The sequence below is a fragment of the Aristolochia californica genome, unplaced genomic scaffold (assembly GCF_029961685.1).
Source record: "Aristolochia californica isolate CCGP_79_NKW_82.1479 unplaced genomic scaffold, dmAriCali1.0.hap1 SCAF_5, whole genome shotgun sequence".
NCBI lineage: Eukaryota > Viridiplantae > Streptophyta > Magnoliopsida > Piperales > Aristolochiaceae > Aristolochia > Aristolochia californica.
In genome coordinates this window covers 44,160,578-44,175,610 of record NW_027182214.1, presented here as the reverse complement: position 1 = coordinate 44,175,610, position 15,033 = coordinate 44,160,578, and the positions used below count along the sequence as shown (strand labels likewise).

At 40.6% G+C, this 15,033-nt stretch overlaps 2 protein-coding genes and 1 pseudogene across 2 annotated transcripts; all 3 read right to left on the bottom strand.

Moving 5' to 3' along the window:
* LOC137965428 (antimicrobial ginkbilobin-2-like protein) overlaps positions 1–2,262 on the bottom strand; it is a 4,485-nt pseudogene extending 2,223 nt beyond the window's left edge.
* Positions 2,263–2,390: 128 nt separating this feature from the next.
* LOC137965427 (cysteine-rich receptor-like protein kinase 10) lies at positions 2,391–5,390 on the bottom strand. The gene is made up of 7 exons (XM_068811712.1): positions 4,583–5,390; positions 4,017–4,139; positions 3,733–3,854; positions 3,447–3,657; positions 3,108–3,345; positions 2,871–3,021; positions 2,391–2,774 (listed from the first exon to the last, which is right to left on the bottom strand). Exons 1-7 carry the CDS (start codon positions 5,388–5,390, stop codon positions 2,463–2,465), a joined length of 1,965 nt encoding a protein of 654 aa, XP_068667813.1. The 3' UTR covers positions 2,391–2,462.
* Positions 5,391–9,698: 4,308 nt separating this feature from the next.
* Positions 9,699–13,348, bottom strand: LOC137965426 (cysteine-rich receptor-like protein kinase 10). The gene is made up of 7 exons (XM_068811711.1): positions 12,554–13,348; positions 11,239–11,389; positions 10,966–11,087; positions 10,680–10,890; positions 10,342–10,579; positions 10,105–10,255; positions 9,699–10,007 (listed from the first exon to the last, which is right to left on the bottom strand). Exons 1-7 carry the CDS (start codon positions 13,346–13,348, stop codon positions 9,699–9,701), a joined length of 1,977 nt encoding a protein of 658 aa, XP_068667812.1.
* Between the last annotated feature and the right edge of the window lie 1,685 nt (positions 13,349–15,033).

Genomic DNA, 15,033 nt, shown 5'->3' with positions numbered 1-15,033 from the left:
ATAAGAGAGTTAAAAATCCAATGAAAAAATATAAATTAGGAAAGAAGACTAAAGGGAAAAAGGAACTCCTTTAGTTTCTTTTTCTTTTTCTTCTTTTTCCACCCCTTCTTCTCCTTTTCCATCTCATATCTTTCCCCATACTGATACCATGTTGAAGCTTAGGATTTTATGATGTATGATTAAAGTAGAGAGGATTAAGAGTTGAGAAGAGCAATAAGAGTTGTCGATAGATGGTTTTGGAGGAGAAGAGTAAGAGTGACGAATTTGGAGATTCGGCTTATTGCCGTCAATCTATCTTTGGACAAATCTCTAGTACATTTAAGAAGTCCATAGATGGTCTGAAAATCATTAAAAGCAACTTGGCCGGTCGAAAACAAACTGCCGGAAGGATCGTCCACCGCTTGTAAAACGAGACGATTGGTTAAATTCCCTGATTGCTTGTTAAACAAAGTAGGATCCGTCGTGTTTTGCGTATTCCACATATACCACCGGGGCGAATCATCCAAAGAAGAAAAGAAGTCTTGGTCCGAGTAACGCAAAAAACACAGGTCGTACCAAATTGCAGCACCTTTGCTGCGGAGGCATCTTTGCGTCACGACTTGGCTCGCTTCGTTCACGCAAGCTTCACAGGAGGTAGAGCTAATGTCACCTCTGCAGAGCACAAGGCTGTGGATTCTATCGGGGGACCTCCCGATCGTGGTGTTGTAGAAGCCGGTTCTGGAAGTGTTGGAGGACAATGCCGGGAGGAGAAGGTTGAGATTCGTCTGGAATGTGCTATTAACATTGAAATTAGACGATCCCGTGCAAATATGATGAACATAAAATTGTTGCTGGGCGCTTGTAAGCCCAAAAATGAGAAGGAGATGCAACGAACAAAGAAATGATATTTGGAAAGTTCTCAGAGGAAAATGCCCGACAGCCATTATCGTCTCCTTCGCCGTTCGGCAAACGTGGAAGTTCGTCGCGTGTAATTAGGAGGAGAGAGCTTCGATCGTAGCTTTTCGTTCTTCACAAAAAAGGTCATGGAAGAAAAGTCCAAATTCTTCCGACATCACTCTCTTCGCAGCTGTTTCCAGGATTGGTTTTGCCAGCCATGCTAAAGACTTCCGTGGCAGCATTAACATCCGACAGGGATCCGGATCGGGACGGGAGTGAAGATCGTTTGTCTTCGTGCAGAGGACACGAACTCTCTTCAATTTTTTTTTCTCTCGCTTTGCTCGGAATCGAGAGGCAAAGAAGATAAACAAAATTACAGCACCAACCTAGGCACTGCATTACATCAATTTGTTTTTCGGACTCATCCAAGCCAAGACGGAACCAGTTGAGCCGAGCTGAGATCACTTGAGTCGAGCCGAACCAATTTTTCTGATGTACCCGATTAAATTTTTCCTAGGTTAGGAAAAATGTAATCAGCACCAAGCCCAACCCGAACAAGGCCAAGAACTCAGCGATGTTACCTACCCCCGAGCGTGGCTTCTGATCTGTCGAGTTAACTCGGCTCAACTCGATACGGGTCAACTTGACTCAGCCCACCTTTTTTTTAGCTATCAATGGGGATTATTATTCCACTCAGTTCTCTTTTTCCGGGTGGATTACTATTTTGTAGTATAGGCAGTTTATTATTCGGCTCAACTTGGTCCCTTGTTCTCCGATTGGATGATTATCTTGGACTATTAATCGATCAGACATTATATATTTAGTCCATGTGTTAAGCAGATTCAAGCATGCACCATACAAACCACACATGAAAGTTGCATTGCGTGTGTTTCGCTGTTTGAAAAATAACCCAGGACAAGATTTGTTTTTCCCTTCTCAAAATGATTTATGTTTGCGGGGTTTTTGTGATTCGGATTGGGCTGGTTGTATTTTTTTGTATCTTCTCTTAATTCCTCACGGACAAAGAGGCAGAAAACGGTATCACTCTCCTCAGCAGAAGCCGAATATAGAGTCATGATAGGTACATGTTGTGAATTATCCTGACTATGCTCATTATTGATAGAATTCAGAATATTACATCCAAAGCCAGCATTGCTATATTGAGATAACACAATTGCCTTACATATTACAACCAATCCCGTTTTCCATGAAAGAATCAGACATATAAAGATGGATTGTCATTTTATACGTGATGAAATACAAGATAGTTTGGTTGCAACCAAATATATTGCTTCAAAAAATCAGCTTGCAGATGTGTTTACCAAACGATTAGGAAAATAAATTTTCTTAACTATGATACGCAAGTTGGGAATTCTTGACATTCATTCTCTAACTTAAGGGGGAGTGTTAATCTGTAAACAGCTATAAACGTAAGATAATTGTAATCGTGCAATGCAAGTAATGTCTAATTGTAAACGCACTTAAAGAAACTGTAAACGGAGATTTCTTGTATAAATTTAGGAGCTTTGATTCAATTGAATTAAGCTTCCAGAAAATACCTCTTTTCTGTTTTAACATGTATAAAACTATCTAGGAATCATGTCAGTGATTGATAATTCATTGCCTGAAAGTAGCCACATGCCCTCCTCTTTAGATAGATAACCCTGATTGTCTGCTCCACTAGGAAAGAATGTTGGTTGTGATGGGAAGGGAAGATTTACAGAATGACTTTTAAGAATTAAACCCACAGTAGACATGTTAGGTCTTTCCCCTGCATCGTCTTGAACACATAATAGAGCAATATGGACGCATCGTATTACTTCATTTGCAGAGCAACTCTTTTTTACTGCCGGATCCACCATCTCCAGAACTGTTCTATTATTCCAATGCCTCCACGCCTATAAACATGATCGCTTGGTAATGACTTCTCAATGCAACATTCCTTTCCAACTGGGAAGTGAAGAAAACTGAAAAAATGCCATTTGAGGACTTACATTACTAGGGAGGTCCTCGATTTTGCCAGAATGAAGCAGAATATTGTTCTTTCGGCCTGTTATTATCTCCAAAACCAGAACTCCAAAACTGTAAACATCTGATTTAACAGAAAAGAATCCCCGCATTGCATACTCTGGGGCCATGTATCCACTGCAAGCCGTCATGATAAAATTTTCAATTGAGAGTAGAAAAATGTAAGCCATGCAAGAAGCGGAAGAGTATTCGAAAAAGCTTACTATGTTCCAGCAATTCGATTTGTATTTCCTTGGGTCTGTTCTGCTCCGAAAATCCTCGCCAGGCCAAAATCAGAAATTTTGGGATTCATCGCTGCATCAAGCAAAACATTCCCGGATTTGAGATCTCGGTGAACAACGCGGAGATGCGAGTCCTCGTGAAGATAGAGAAGGCCTCTAGCAATTCCTTCAATTATTTGATAGCGCCTCGGCCAGACCAACCGAGCCTGTTCGACAGGAGCTACCATTCAAGGATGCAAGTATCGGTAAATCTTTCAGAAACCGATGGGTTGAAACATTTAATATAATTTTGGAAGGTGAGAATAGGGAGAGAGAGCAAACCAAATAGGAATTTATCAAGGCTTTTGTTGGGCACAAACTCGTAGATGAGTATATTTTCATCTCCTTGTAGGCACCAGCCCAGGAGCCTCACAAGATTCCGGTGTTGAAGTTTGGCGATCAAGGCAACCTCGTTCATAAACTCTTCACTGCCTTGCTTGGAGTTCCCCGAGAGCCTCTTCACCGCTACTTCTTGTCCGTCAGGCAACCTACCCTGCAAAGAAAAAATTGCTCAGTATATGATCTACCATTTTATGCTCTGCTCACGACGAGACTTCGATCACCCCACCTTGTAGACAGCACCAAATCCACCTTCTCCAACCTTATTAGCTTCACAGAAGTCATCCGTTGCCGCTCTAATTGATGACAAAGAATGTTTCATGGACTCAACTTCCTCCATCTCGAATTTATCTACATGCACAGCTTATAGTCAGAGTTCACATCAATGCCACATTCCCGAAAAAAAAAAAAAAAAAAGAAAAAAAAAAAAGGAAAAAGCTACAGGGATGAGATAACCGATAAAACGAGTTAGTGGTTTCCTCTATGGAGTTTCACTGGAATGAAATCTATTACCTACTGTACTCTTTTGCTTCTTCTTCCTCGCATATATCATGGAAACAATCGCAACGCCGGCAGCTATCCCAGTTATTATGACGACAATGAGAATAACCGTATGGGAAGAGTTTTTCGTCTTTCCTGCAATCATATGGAGAGGATAAAGGTTAATTGTCCAACACAGAAGATTCTAGAAGTATAAATTGGAAGGAGGAAGAGTTTTCCTGGTACCCTTGCCATTACCCAAAATCTATTGTGGCTTCTCTTTCAAGAACACCCATTACCAATAATTATAAAAAGTTCAGTATATAATGCAGAAAATCAGAACAAAATTCTATAACAATGTAAATAAAGTAAAACATAAAGAATATTAACAATGTCAATTGAAAGATTTTTTCATATAAATCCATTTAAATGGATTAAGAGTTATTGAAGTAATCGGATAGAGTTTGTTCAATCAATGAAATGCTTAGTGCTTTGGTAAATCCTTAAGATAAGTTCAGAGGTATGTATGTGAAGACAGATATTTGGCAATTAATTCCTGGCAGAAAACGTAACATAAAGCAGAAATTTATGAGCTTCACCTGGGGGCGTCGGTGAAGGAGGAGACGGATGAAGAGGCGACTCCGGCTGTGACGCTTGAAAGAAAGGATAGACTTCGTACCTCAACTGACAACTCAAACCTAAAACTCTGGCACCCAGCTTCTTATCACAGCACGTCGGGATTCGGCTGACTGCTGTTTGGAGGCACGATCTGCAATCATCTTTGGACAAATCTCTGGTACATTGAACAAGCCCATAGATCCTCTGAAAATCATTAAAACCAACTTGGCCGCTGGCAAACAAACGGCCGGAAGGATCATCCACCGCTTGTAAAACGAGACGATTGGTTAAATTCCCTAATTGCTTTTTAAACAAATAAGGATTCGTCGTGTTTTGAGTATTCCAAAAATACCCGCGGGGCGAAGCATCCAAAGAAGAAAAGAAGTCTTGGTCCGAGTAACGCAAGAAACACAGCTCGTACCAAATTGCAGCACCTTTGCTGCGGGGGCATCTTTGCGTCACGGCTTGGCTCGCTTCGTTCACGCAAGCTTCACAGGAGGTAGAGCTAATGTCGCCTCTGCAGAGCACAAGGCTGTGGATTCTATCTGGGGACCTCCCGATCGTGGTATTGTAGAAGCCGGTTCTGGAAGTGTTGGAGGACAGCGCTGGGAGGAGAAGGTTGAGATTCGTCTGGAATGTTCTATTAAGCGTGAAATTAGACGATCCCGTGCAAATAGGATAAACAAAAAATTGTTGCTGGGCGCTTTTAAGCCCAAACATGAGAAGGAGAAGCAAGGAATAAAAAAATGATATTTGGAAAGTTCTCAGAAGAAAATGCCCGACAGCCATTATCGTCTCCTTTGCCGTTCGGCAAACGTGGAAGGTCGTCGCGTGTAATTAGGAAGAGAGAGCTTTGATCGAAGCTTTTCGTTCTTCACAAGAAGGTCATGGAAGAAAAGTCCAAATTCACTCTCTTCGCAGCTGTGTCCAGGACTGGTTTTTCCAGCCATGCTCAAGACTTCCGTGGTTCCATCAACATCTGACAGGGATCCGGATCGGGACGGGAGTGAAGACCCTTTGTCTTCGTGGAGAGGACGCGAGCGAATATTTAATGCAGTTGAAGCCTTAGTCTTCGTTTTCCCTAGTCCCAATTAATTCCTGTCAGGTGATCCGTTGGCATAGTGTCTTGATGGTTCTTAGTTTGACTCAATTTTGAAATTCATTCCATACCAAAAAACATTTATGATAACAAACTCAAAATACTTAACCTTACTCTATGAATGAAATATTTGTAGAAAATAAAAGTTTTTTACCCATTTTAAAAACATGAGTTGACTCATAACAAAGGAATAAAAGTTTTTCATTGTTCAAAATCATTTCACTATAAGGTTGGATGGAGACTGATATGTAACTTTGCCATTATTTATGTCCTTCATATTAATTCTTTATATGTTTTTTATGATTTATTAAATATTTATCTTGGACATGTAAATTATTCTATTATTTATTCCAGAAATAAACAAGGACATTTTTATCTTACATTCTTATTGCTATCTCCGTCATTATGTATTACATGTCAAGTTGCGAAAAATCATCATTCGCCATATTCATGTCATGAACTTAGGTCTTCTAATGTGTTAGATCTTATTCATCGTAACATATGGGGTCTTTTACCCATCAAATCTAATTTTGGATTTACTTATTATTTTCTCTTCAATGATGATTTTTCACGGTTGACCTGGCTTTATCCCTTGAAATTCAAATCTGACTTTTATGATGTTTTCACTCAATTTCAAAATTTTGTGGAAAATCAATACTTTGCGTTATTAAAAAAATTCCAAAGTGATAAGGGGGGGAGATTTTCTTGCACTTGCCTTTAAAACTCATCTTCGTACTTCTAGCATTCACCATCAACCTTCCTATCCATATACTATTGCCCAAAATGGTCGTGATGAACGCAAACATCGTCATGTGACTGAGACTGGTTTGACACTTCTTTTTCACTCCTATCTCTCTCCCCACTTCTGGATTGATGTCTTCAACACTGCATCTTACATCATCAACAATTTTCTCACATCACTGCTTAGACGTAAATCACCGTTTGAACTTTTATATGGTTCTTTTCCAAACTATACAAACTTTCATCCATTTGGTTGTCGTGTTTATCCTTGTTTACGTAATTATTTGTCTAATAACTTTTTACCTCGTAGTATTCCCTTCATTTTTATTGGGTTATTCTCCCTCTTATAAAGGGTTTCGTCGCCTTTATCCCATCACCTCTCGGTTGTACATCACCCTCCATACTCAATTTGATGAGCACAATTTTACTTTCATCAAAACCTCTAAGGCTTAACCTTTTCCTCTCTCCATTTTCCAACTTTCTGGAACCTACTCTTCTTCATACAGAACCACCTCCTTCCTCTGCACACCAATCTCCATCCATTACTCAATTCGGATTTAACTTATGCGCTATTTCTACTTATCTTGTAGATGATTCCTTACAGGCCACTGATTCTTTTGCAGGTCCCTCCTCGCCACACCTGGCTTCCAGTCCAAAACTTATTGTGACACGGGTCACTCCTGCTTCCACATTTCCATGGGGTTTTCATCCTATGCTTATACACACTAAAGCTGAAATTTTTAAAACTAGCATCTAACTAACCTCAGTATCTTGGGATCCTCTAGACTTCTCTCCACTCTCCTAGTATCTGATGTGCATAAAAGATTCAATTCTGCTACTAAGAATCCTGCTTGATTTGCTGCCATGGATAAAAAATTTCAAGCTCTACAAAATAATTGCACCTGGATTTTAGTCCATTGACCTACCAACACCAACATTGTGGGTTTCAAATGGGTGTTTCGGAACAAATATCTAATGGATCCATTGAGCGTCTCAAAGCACGCCGTGTTGCTAAGGGTTACACTCAAGTACTTGGTCTTGACTACACTGACACTTTTAGTCTTGTTGTAAAGGCTACCATTGTCCAAGTTATGCTCTCTATTGTTGTGACCAACAAATGACCTCTTCAACAACTTGACGTCAAGAATACGTTCCTCAATGGTAATCTCACTAAAAATGTTTATATAGAACAACCTCCTAGGTACATTGATCCTCGTTTCCCTCATCACATCTGTCAGTTGTAAAAGGCTCTCTATGGTCTCAAGCAAGCTCCTCGTGTCTGGTTCCAGTGCTTCCACTCCTTTCTCACTCAGCTTGGTTTCTTCTGTAGCCCTGTTAACACTTCTTTGTGTGTCTTTCATAAGCACTCATACGTTATCTATCTACTACTTTATATTGATGACATCGTTGTTACTGGCAACAACTCAAGTTTTCTAAACAGTTTCACTAGTAAGCTCAATTCTGAGTTTCTCACTAAGGACGTGGGTCCTCTCATTTACTTTCTAGGCCTTGAAGCTTCGCCAACTACCGATGGACTATTTATCAGTCAACTCAAATATGCACAGAATATTCTTACTAGAGCTAAGTTACTAAATAACAAACTTGCCCATACGCCTATGGTCGTTTCCCAGTATTTGTCCCTTGATGGTCCTCTATTTTTGGATCTCACTCTTTCCAAGTCTTTCATTGACACACTCCAATACTTGACCATCACACCCCCTGCCATTGCCCATGCGATCAACTATGTTATCTAATTCTTGCATGCTCCCACTGACGATCATTTTCTCGTTGTTAAGTGTATTATTTGCTATGTCAAAGGCACTATTCACTTTGGCCTCACTTTTCGCCCATCTCTTACTCCTGGTGCTCTAGTTGCTTACTCTGACACAGACTGGGCAGGCTGTCCTCACACTCGTCATTCAACCTCTGGCTACTCCGTTTATCTTGGCAACAATTTTATTTTTTGGAATGCTAAAAAATAACCTAACGTATCACGTTCCATCTGTGAATTTGAGTATCGTGCTCTTGCGCACACTGCAACTGAACTTCTTTGGCTTATGCATATCCTTTAGATTTTTATGTTATTATTCCACATCGGCCGCTTCTCTTATGTGATGACAAAAGTGTAATTTTTTTCCAATCCAGATTTTCACAAGCGAGCCAAACATGTTGAATTAGATTATCATTTCCTTTAATAACTTTTGTTACTAAAAAACTTCACATGCAGTATGTGTCATCTCACCTGCAGGTTGCCGACATCTTCACCAAAAGTATTTCACGCCCTCTTTTTGAATATTTACGCAACTTCACATTGTATCAGAGCAAGTACTTATATGTAGGCCTCCACCCAAATTATCCACAAGTAGAGCCACAAAAAAGGGCCTACATGTCAGGGGGAGTGTTAAAGAATAGTGTCACATGGATTAATGAGTAGAACCTTCCTAAGTTACCTAGTCATTTTGGGCTAGCCCTTGGACCCAACTTCTCACTATAAACATATATTTGTCTCTGGGCGGTTGAAAAGGCAAAATTTATCAAAAAGAGAAGGAATGAAAAACTAAATGGTAGCCAAAAAGTTCTCATAGGAGAAGGGCCAGTAGCCATCATCGTCTTCTTCACCGTAGTGAATTTACGAAGGCACAATGCATGTGAGGAATGAAGAGTCGAGAGGGGCTCGTGTTTAGAGCTTTTCACAAAATAACGCGAAATCAATGATGGCTCCTTCGAAGGCTACTTTGTTCTTCTAAGCTATTCGCAACAACTTCACACGCGTTTTTTTTCTTTTTTTTTCTCCTTCGAAGACCAAAAGTTTCCGAAATCAGTCGAGTGGGATGGTCATATCCTACAAGTGATAATGAAGGTCTCCGATTACCACAGCCATGAACACACCCGTTAGGCCTCTATACAAACTTAAGATCTTCTCATGGATGTGCATCCCATCCTATGTGTTACTTTGTGCACCTTAAAAACCCGTCTTACCTAGAATTTTGCATTACAATAAATTAGAAATTATCTAGCCATTGAGACAAAGACCCAAGTCACGCGATAAAACAACCAATTTTGGTAAATAAAAATTTCCCTTTTCAATAATCAAGACTCGAAAAAATAATACTTGTGAATAAATATGAAATATTTTTATCTCTAAATTTTTATTAGAGATAACTTCTCAAGTTGTTATATGAGAAGGGGTTAGCCAATTGTATTCGAGGAGACAATATTAAAGCTAAATGTATGTGGTATCTATCTTCAAATTAAAACTATCTAGGAATCAGGTCAGTGATTGATAATTCATTGCCAGAAAGTAGCCACGGGTCGTGTCTAGATAGATAACCCTGATTGTCTGCTCCACTAGGAAAGAATGTTGGTTGTGATGGGAAGGGAAGATTTACAGAATGGCTTTTAAGAATTAAACCCACAGTAGACATGTTAGGTCTTTCCCCTGCATCATCTTGAACACATAATAGAGCAATATGGACGCATCGTATTACTTCATTTGCAGAGCAGCTCTCTCTTACTGCCGGATCCACCATCTCCAGAACTGTTCTATTATTCCAATGCCTCCACGCCTGTAAACATGATTGCTTGGTAATGACTTCTCAATGCAACATTCGTTTCCAACTGGGAAGTGAAGAAAACTGAAAAAATACCCATTTGAGGACTTACATTACTAGGAAGGTCCTCAATGTCGCCAGAATGAAGCAGAATGTTGTTCTTTCGGCCTGTTATTATCTCCAAAACCAGAACTCCAAAACTGTAAACATCTGATTTAACAGAAAAGAATCCCCGCATTGCATACTCTGGGGCCATGTATCCACTGCAAGCCGTCATGATAAAATTTTCAATTGGGAGTAGAAAAAAGTAAACCATGCAAGAAGCGGAAGAGTATTCGAAAAAGCTTACTATGTTCCGGCAATTCGATTTGTATTTCCTTGGGTCTGTTCGGCTTCAAAAATCCTAGCCAGACCAAAATCAGAAATTTTGGGATTCATCGTTGCATCAAGCAAAACATTCCCGGATTTGAGATCTCGGTGAACAACGCGGAGATGCGAGTCCTCGTGGAGATAGAGAAGGCCTCGAGCAATCCCTTCAATTATTTGACAGCGCCTTGGCCAGTCCAACCGAGCCTGTTCGAATGGAGCTACCGTCAAGGAAGCAAGTATCAGTAAATCTTTCAGGAACCAATGGGTTGAAACATTTAATATAATTTTGGAAGGTGAGAATAGGGAGAGAGAGCAAACCAAATAGGAATTTATCAAGGCTTTTGTTGGGCACAAACTCGTAGATGAGTATATTTTCATCTCCTTGTAGGCACCAGCCCAGGAGCCTCACAAGATTCCGGTGTTGAAGTTTAGCGATCAAGGCAACCTCGTTCATAAACTCTTCACTGCCTTGCTTGGAGTGCCTTGAGAGCCTCTTCACCGCTACTTCTCGTCCGTCAGGCAACCTACCCTGCAAAGAAAAAATTGTTCAGTATATGATCTACCATTTTATGCTCTGCTCATGACGAGACTTCGATCACCCCACCTTGTAGACCACACCAAATCCACCTTCTCCGACCTTATTAGCTTCAGAGAAGTCATCCGTTGCCGCTCTAATTGATGCCAAAGAATGTTTGATGGACTCAACTTCCTCCATCTCGGATTTATCTACATGCTCAGCTAATAGTCAAAGTTCAGTTCTACATGAGTTAATGATCAATGCCACATTCCCAAAAAAATCAAAAGAAAAGAAAAGAAAAAGCTTCAAGGATGAGATTGCTGACAAAACAAGTTATGGGTTTCCTCTTTGGAGTTTCACTGGAATGAAGTCTATTACCTACTGTACTCTTTTGCTTCTTCTTTCTCACATATATCATGGAAAGAATCGCAATGCCAGCAACTATCCCAGTTATTGGGACGACAATGAGAATAACCATATGGGAAGATCTCTTTCCTGCATTCGATGAAAACTCTCATGAGTTTCTAAACAATTTTTACTGCTTGAGACTTATATATCTCAAACTGGCATCAAATAAAATTACTTCCATAAAGCAAGGTGATTTAGAAATGGTATTTGTATTCATATAAAGCATAGTAATTTTAAGAGGAAATGTCAAATTAAGTGATAAATTGAAAAAATTACTTCTATAAAGCAAGGGTCGATTTGGTGTTACATATGTACTAGCATTTGCCCTTTCAATCATATGGAGAGGATAATGGTCGAGACCAATTTCTCCATTTAAAAGGGTTCCATTAGTAGTTTTTTTTTTTTTTTTTTTTTTTTTTGCAATTCTTAGTGCAACAACATCTCTTGAAATTCTTAGTCCAACAACATGGCAAAGAGCCTCTTCAACCATTGTCGCATTGAACCAACTAACAAGCAATTGATCTTTGAGTCCTACTCTTCAAATGATAGATTTATCATAAATAGGGGTGGTAGAATAATTTACCCGTCAATGAATCCCATGAGGTGTTGAGATTTCAACAACCGAATCTATTGACTTCTCCATAGGACATAGTTGTTGAAATAAATTGGGAGGAAGAGGTTTCCTTGTACCCTTGCCGTTACCCAAAATCTATCGTTGCTTCTCTTTCAAGAACACCCATTGCCAATAATTATAAAAAGTTCAGTATATAATACATAAAGCCACAATAAACTCATATAACAATGTACATAAAATAAAACATGAAGAATATTAATAATTCATATACTTAATTTAGGGTAGGCATTCTCTTATTTTGGATGTTTTTTTCATGCTGGGACACTAACGTTGGAAACTGTTTTCCATGAAGTCATCAACACTAACACCAAATAAGATCATGTAGATGACTGACATGATCTTCATGTTGAAAATGAACACGAACTTCAAAAATCCGTTTTGTCGACTAACACCACCCCCCCCCCCCCCCCCCCCCCCTTAATAAACATTCACTACCAATTGAGAGATTTTTTTCATATAAATCCATATAAATGGATTAAGAGTTATTGAAGTAATCGGATCGAGTTTGTTCAATAAATGAAATGCTTAGTGCTTTGGTAAATCCTTAAGATAAATTCACAGGTATTTATGTGAATCCAGATATTTGGCAATTAATTCCAGCAGTAAACGTAACATAAAGCAAAAGTTATGAGCTTCACCAGGGGGCGTCGGTAAAGGAGGAGACGGCTGGAGAGGCGTGGGAGGCGGCGCCACCTCTAAGTTACGATTGACACCGTACATCAACTGACAACTAAAACCCATAACACTGCCACCCTGCATGTTTTCAGGAATTTGATTGACTGCTGTTCGCAGGCACGTTCTGCAATCATCTCTGGACAAATCTCTGGTACATCGAAGAACCCCATAGATCGTCTGAGAATCAGTAAAACCAACTTCGTCTCTTGCAAACAAACGGCCGGAAGGATCATCCACCGCTTGTAAAACGAGACGATTGGTTAAATTCTTTAAGAGCCGATTAAACAAAGGTGAAATTGAAGTGTTTTCAGAAACCCACGCATACACCTGGGGCGAAGCAACCAAAGAAGAAAAGAAGTCTTGGTCCGAGTAACGCAAGAAACACAGGTCATGCCAAATTGCAGCACCTTTGCTGCGGGGGCATCTTTGCGTCACGACTTGGATCGCTTCGTTCACGCAAGCTTCACAGGAGGTAGAGTTAATGTCGCCGCTGCAGAGCACAAGGCTGTGGATGCTATCTGGGGACCTCCCGGTCGTGTTGTTGTAGAAGCCGGTTTTGGAAGTGAAGGAGGGCAGCGCCTGGAGGAGAAGGTTGAGAATCGTCTGGAATGTGCTATTAACCGTGAAATTAGATGATCCCGTGCAAATAGGATAAAACTGCTGGGCGCTTGTAAGCCCAAACATGAGAAGGAGAAGCAAGGAACAAAGAAATGATATTTGGGAAGTTCTCATAAGAAAATGCCTAACAGCCATTATCGTCTCCTTCGCCGTTCGGCAAACGTGGAAGGTCGTCGCGTGTAATTAGGAGGAGAGAGCTCCGATCGAAGCTTTTCGTTCTTCACAAACCTCATGGAAGAAAAGTCCAAATTCTTCCGACATCACTCTCTTCTCTGCTGTTTCCAGGACTGCTTTTTCCAGTCATCCTAAAGACTTCCGTGGTTCCATCAACATCTGACGGGGAAGGGAGTGAAGAACGTTGGCCGCCTTCAAAATACGATAATCTATTTTGACTGAATTAATTGAAATGGGCTTAGCCCAAACATTAATCTAGTAATTAATATATCTTAACTGACCATGGTCTATTCCTAATTTTCCATGGTAAATCGCAAAGATAGATCTCTTGATGCAAAAAAAAAAAAAAACCATTTTAATCTCATTTTCGTCAGAACTTTACAAAAGTCTTTCAACAACTACAGCATATATTGCTTTCCTCTCCATGGCAATACCTAGTCTCTGAGTTTGGTGACTGGTTCTTCATTTGCAGAGATGAGATTTGACTGAGTTGTTTGTGAATCCTGGCGACTCGAAGACTTTTCGCGCTCTGATGTACTAACAGCGAAGAATGGAGGTGGAGAAGGCAAAGAGAGACTCGTAGACTCGCAGTTAAGCATGACAACAAAGGATGACATGGTAGGTCTCTCTTCTGGCTCTTCTTGAACGCATAATAACCCAATGTGGATGCACCTCAGCACTTCGCCTGTCTGACTACATTCCGCCAGGGTTGAGTCCATCAGCTCCAGAGCCTTTCCTTCCTTCCAGAGTCTCCATGTCTGCAAATACCCATGCAAATACCCATCCGTTTCCTGTTAACCGTTTTTATGAGAAACGGTTTTCTCATTAACGTGGTCTCAAATTTTTGGCAGTTGCAACTTCCGACAGTTGCAACTCCCTCGGTAACACGAAGCCATGCATAACCTTGATGGGAGGTTGGCTTCGGTTAAGATGTGTTTTTCGGTCCCCTGTCTTGTCACTCAAACCCCTTCAGTTGAACCATCGCCGTGAGTGCTCAGAGATCGGAAGCGCTGAACATGAACAGAAAATAGAGAGAAGGAATTTGAAGCATATGGAAGGAGGTACGATTTATCTTCCGTTTAATTTATAATGAATTTCATGTTGATATTAGAAATTCATGTTTAAGACTTACAGTTGGTATCAGAGCAGACCTCTGATCCAGCGTTTTGATTCCGAGAATCTCTGTTTTTGTTTTTGTTTTTTAAAACAAATTCTGTGCGCTTCCCGTTTGTGGGAGCTGGAGCTCTTGCATCGGCGAAAAGCGTCGGAGAACGACGCAGCACCGACGCCGGCGACCATTCCGCATGGTTTGTCGCCGTCGACATTGTATAAAACTACCGGTGCCGACAGTCTCTGTTCGTTCTCTGTGCGGGACTGTCGGCGGCTCTCTCGTGAAGCCTGAGAGCGTCGGCCCAGCGACAATTCCGACCTGTTTTCCGGCCTCGAGGACTTGAAAGAACGCCGGCGAACTTTTCTTCTGCGCGCGGCTAAAGGTTGAAGACGACCTCCAGCGCGCTGAAACATTTGATTAAATTCATATGGTTTTTTTTTTTGTAAATACCATCATGTTGGCTCGGGACGAGTTTTCTATGACTCGTCGCTCCAACTCAGAAACCGCGACTCAGGTCGGGTTGACTCAAAAAAAA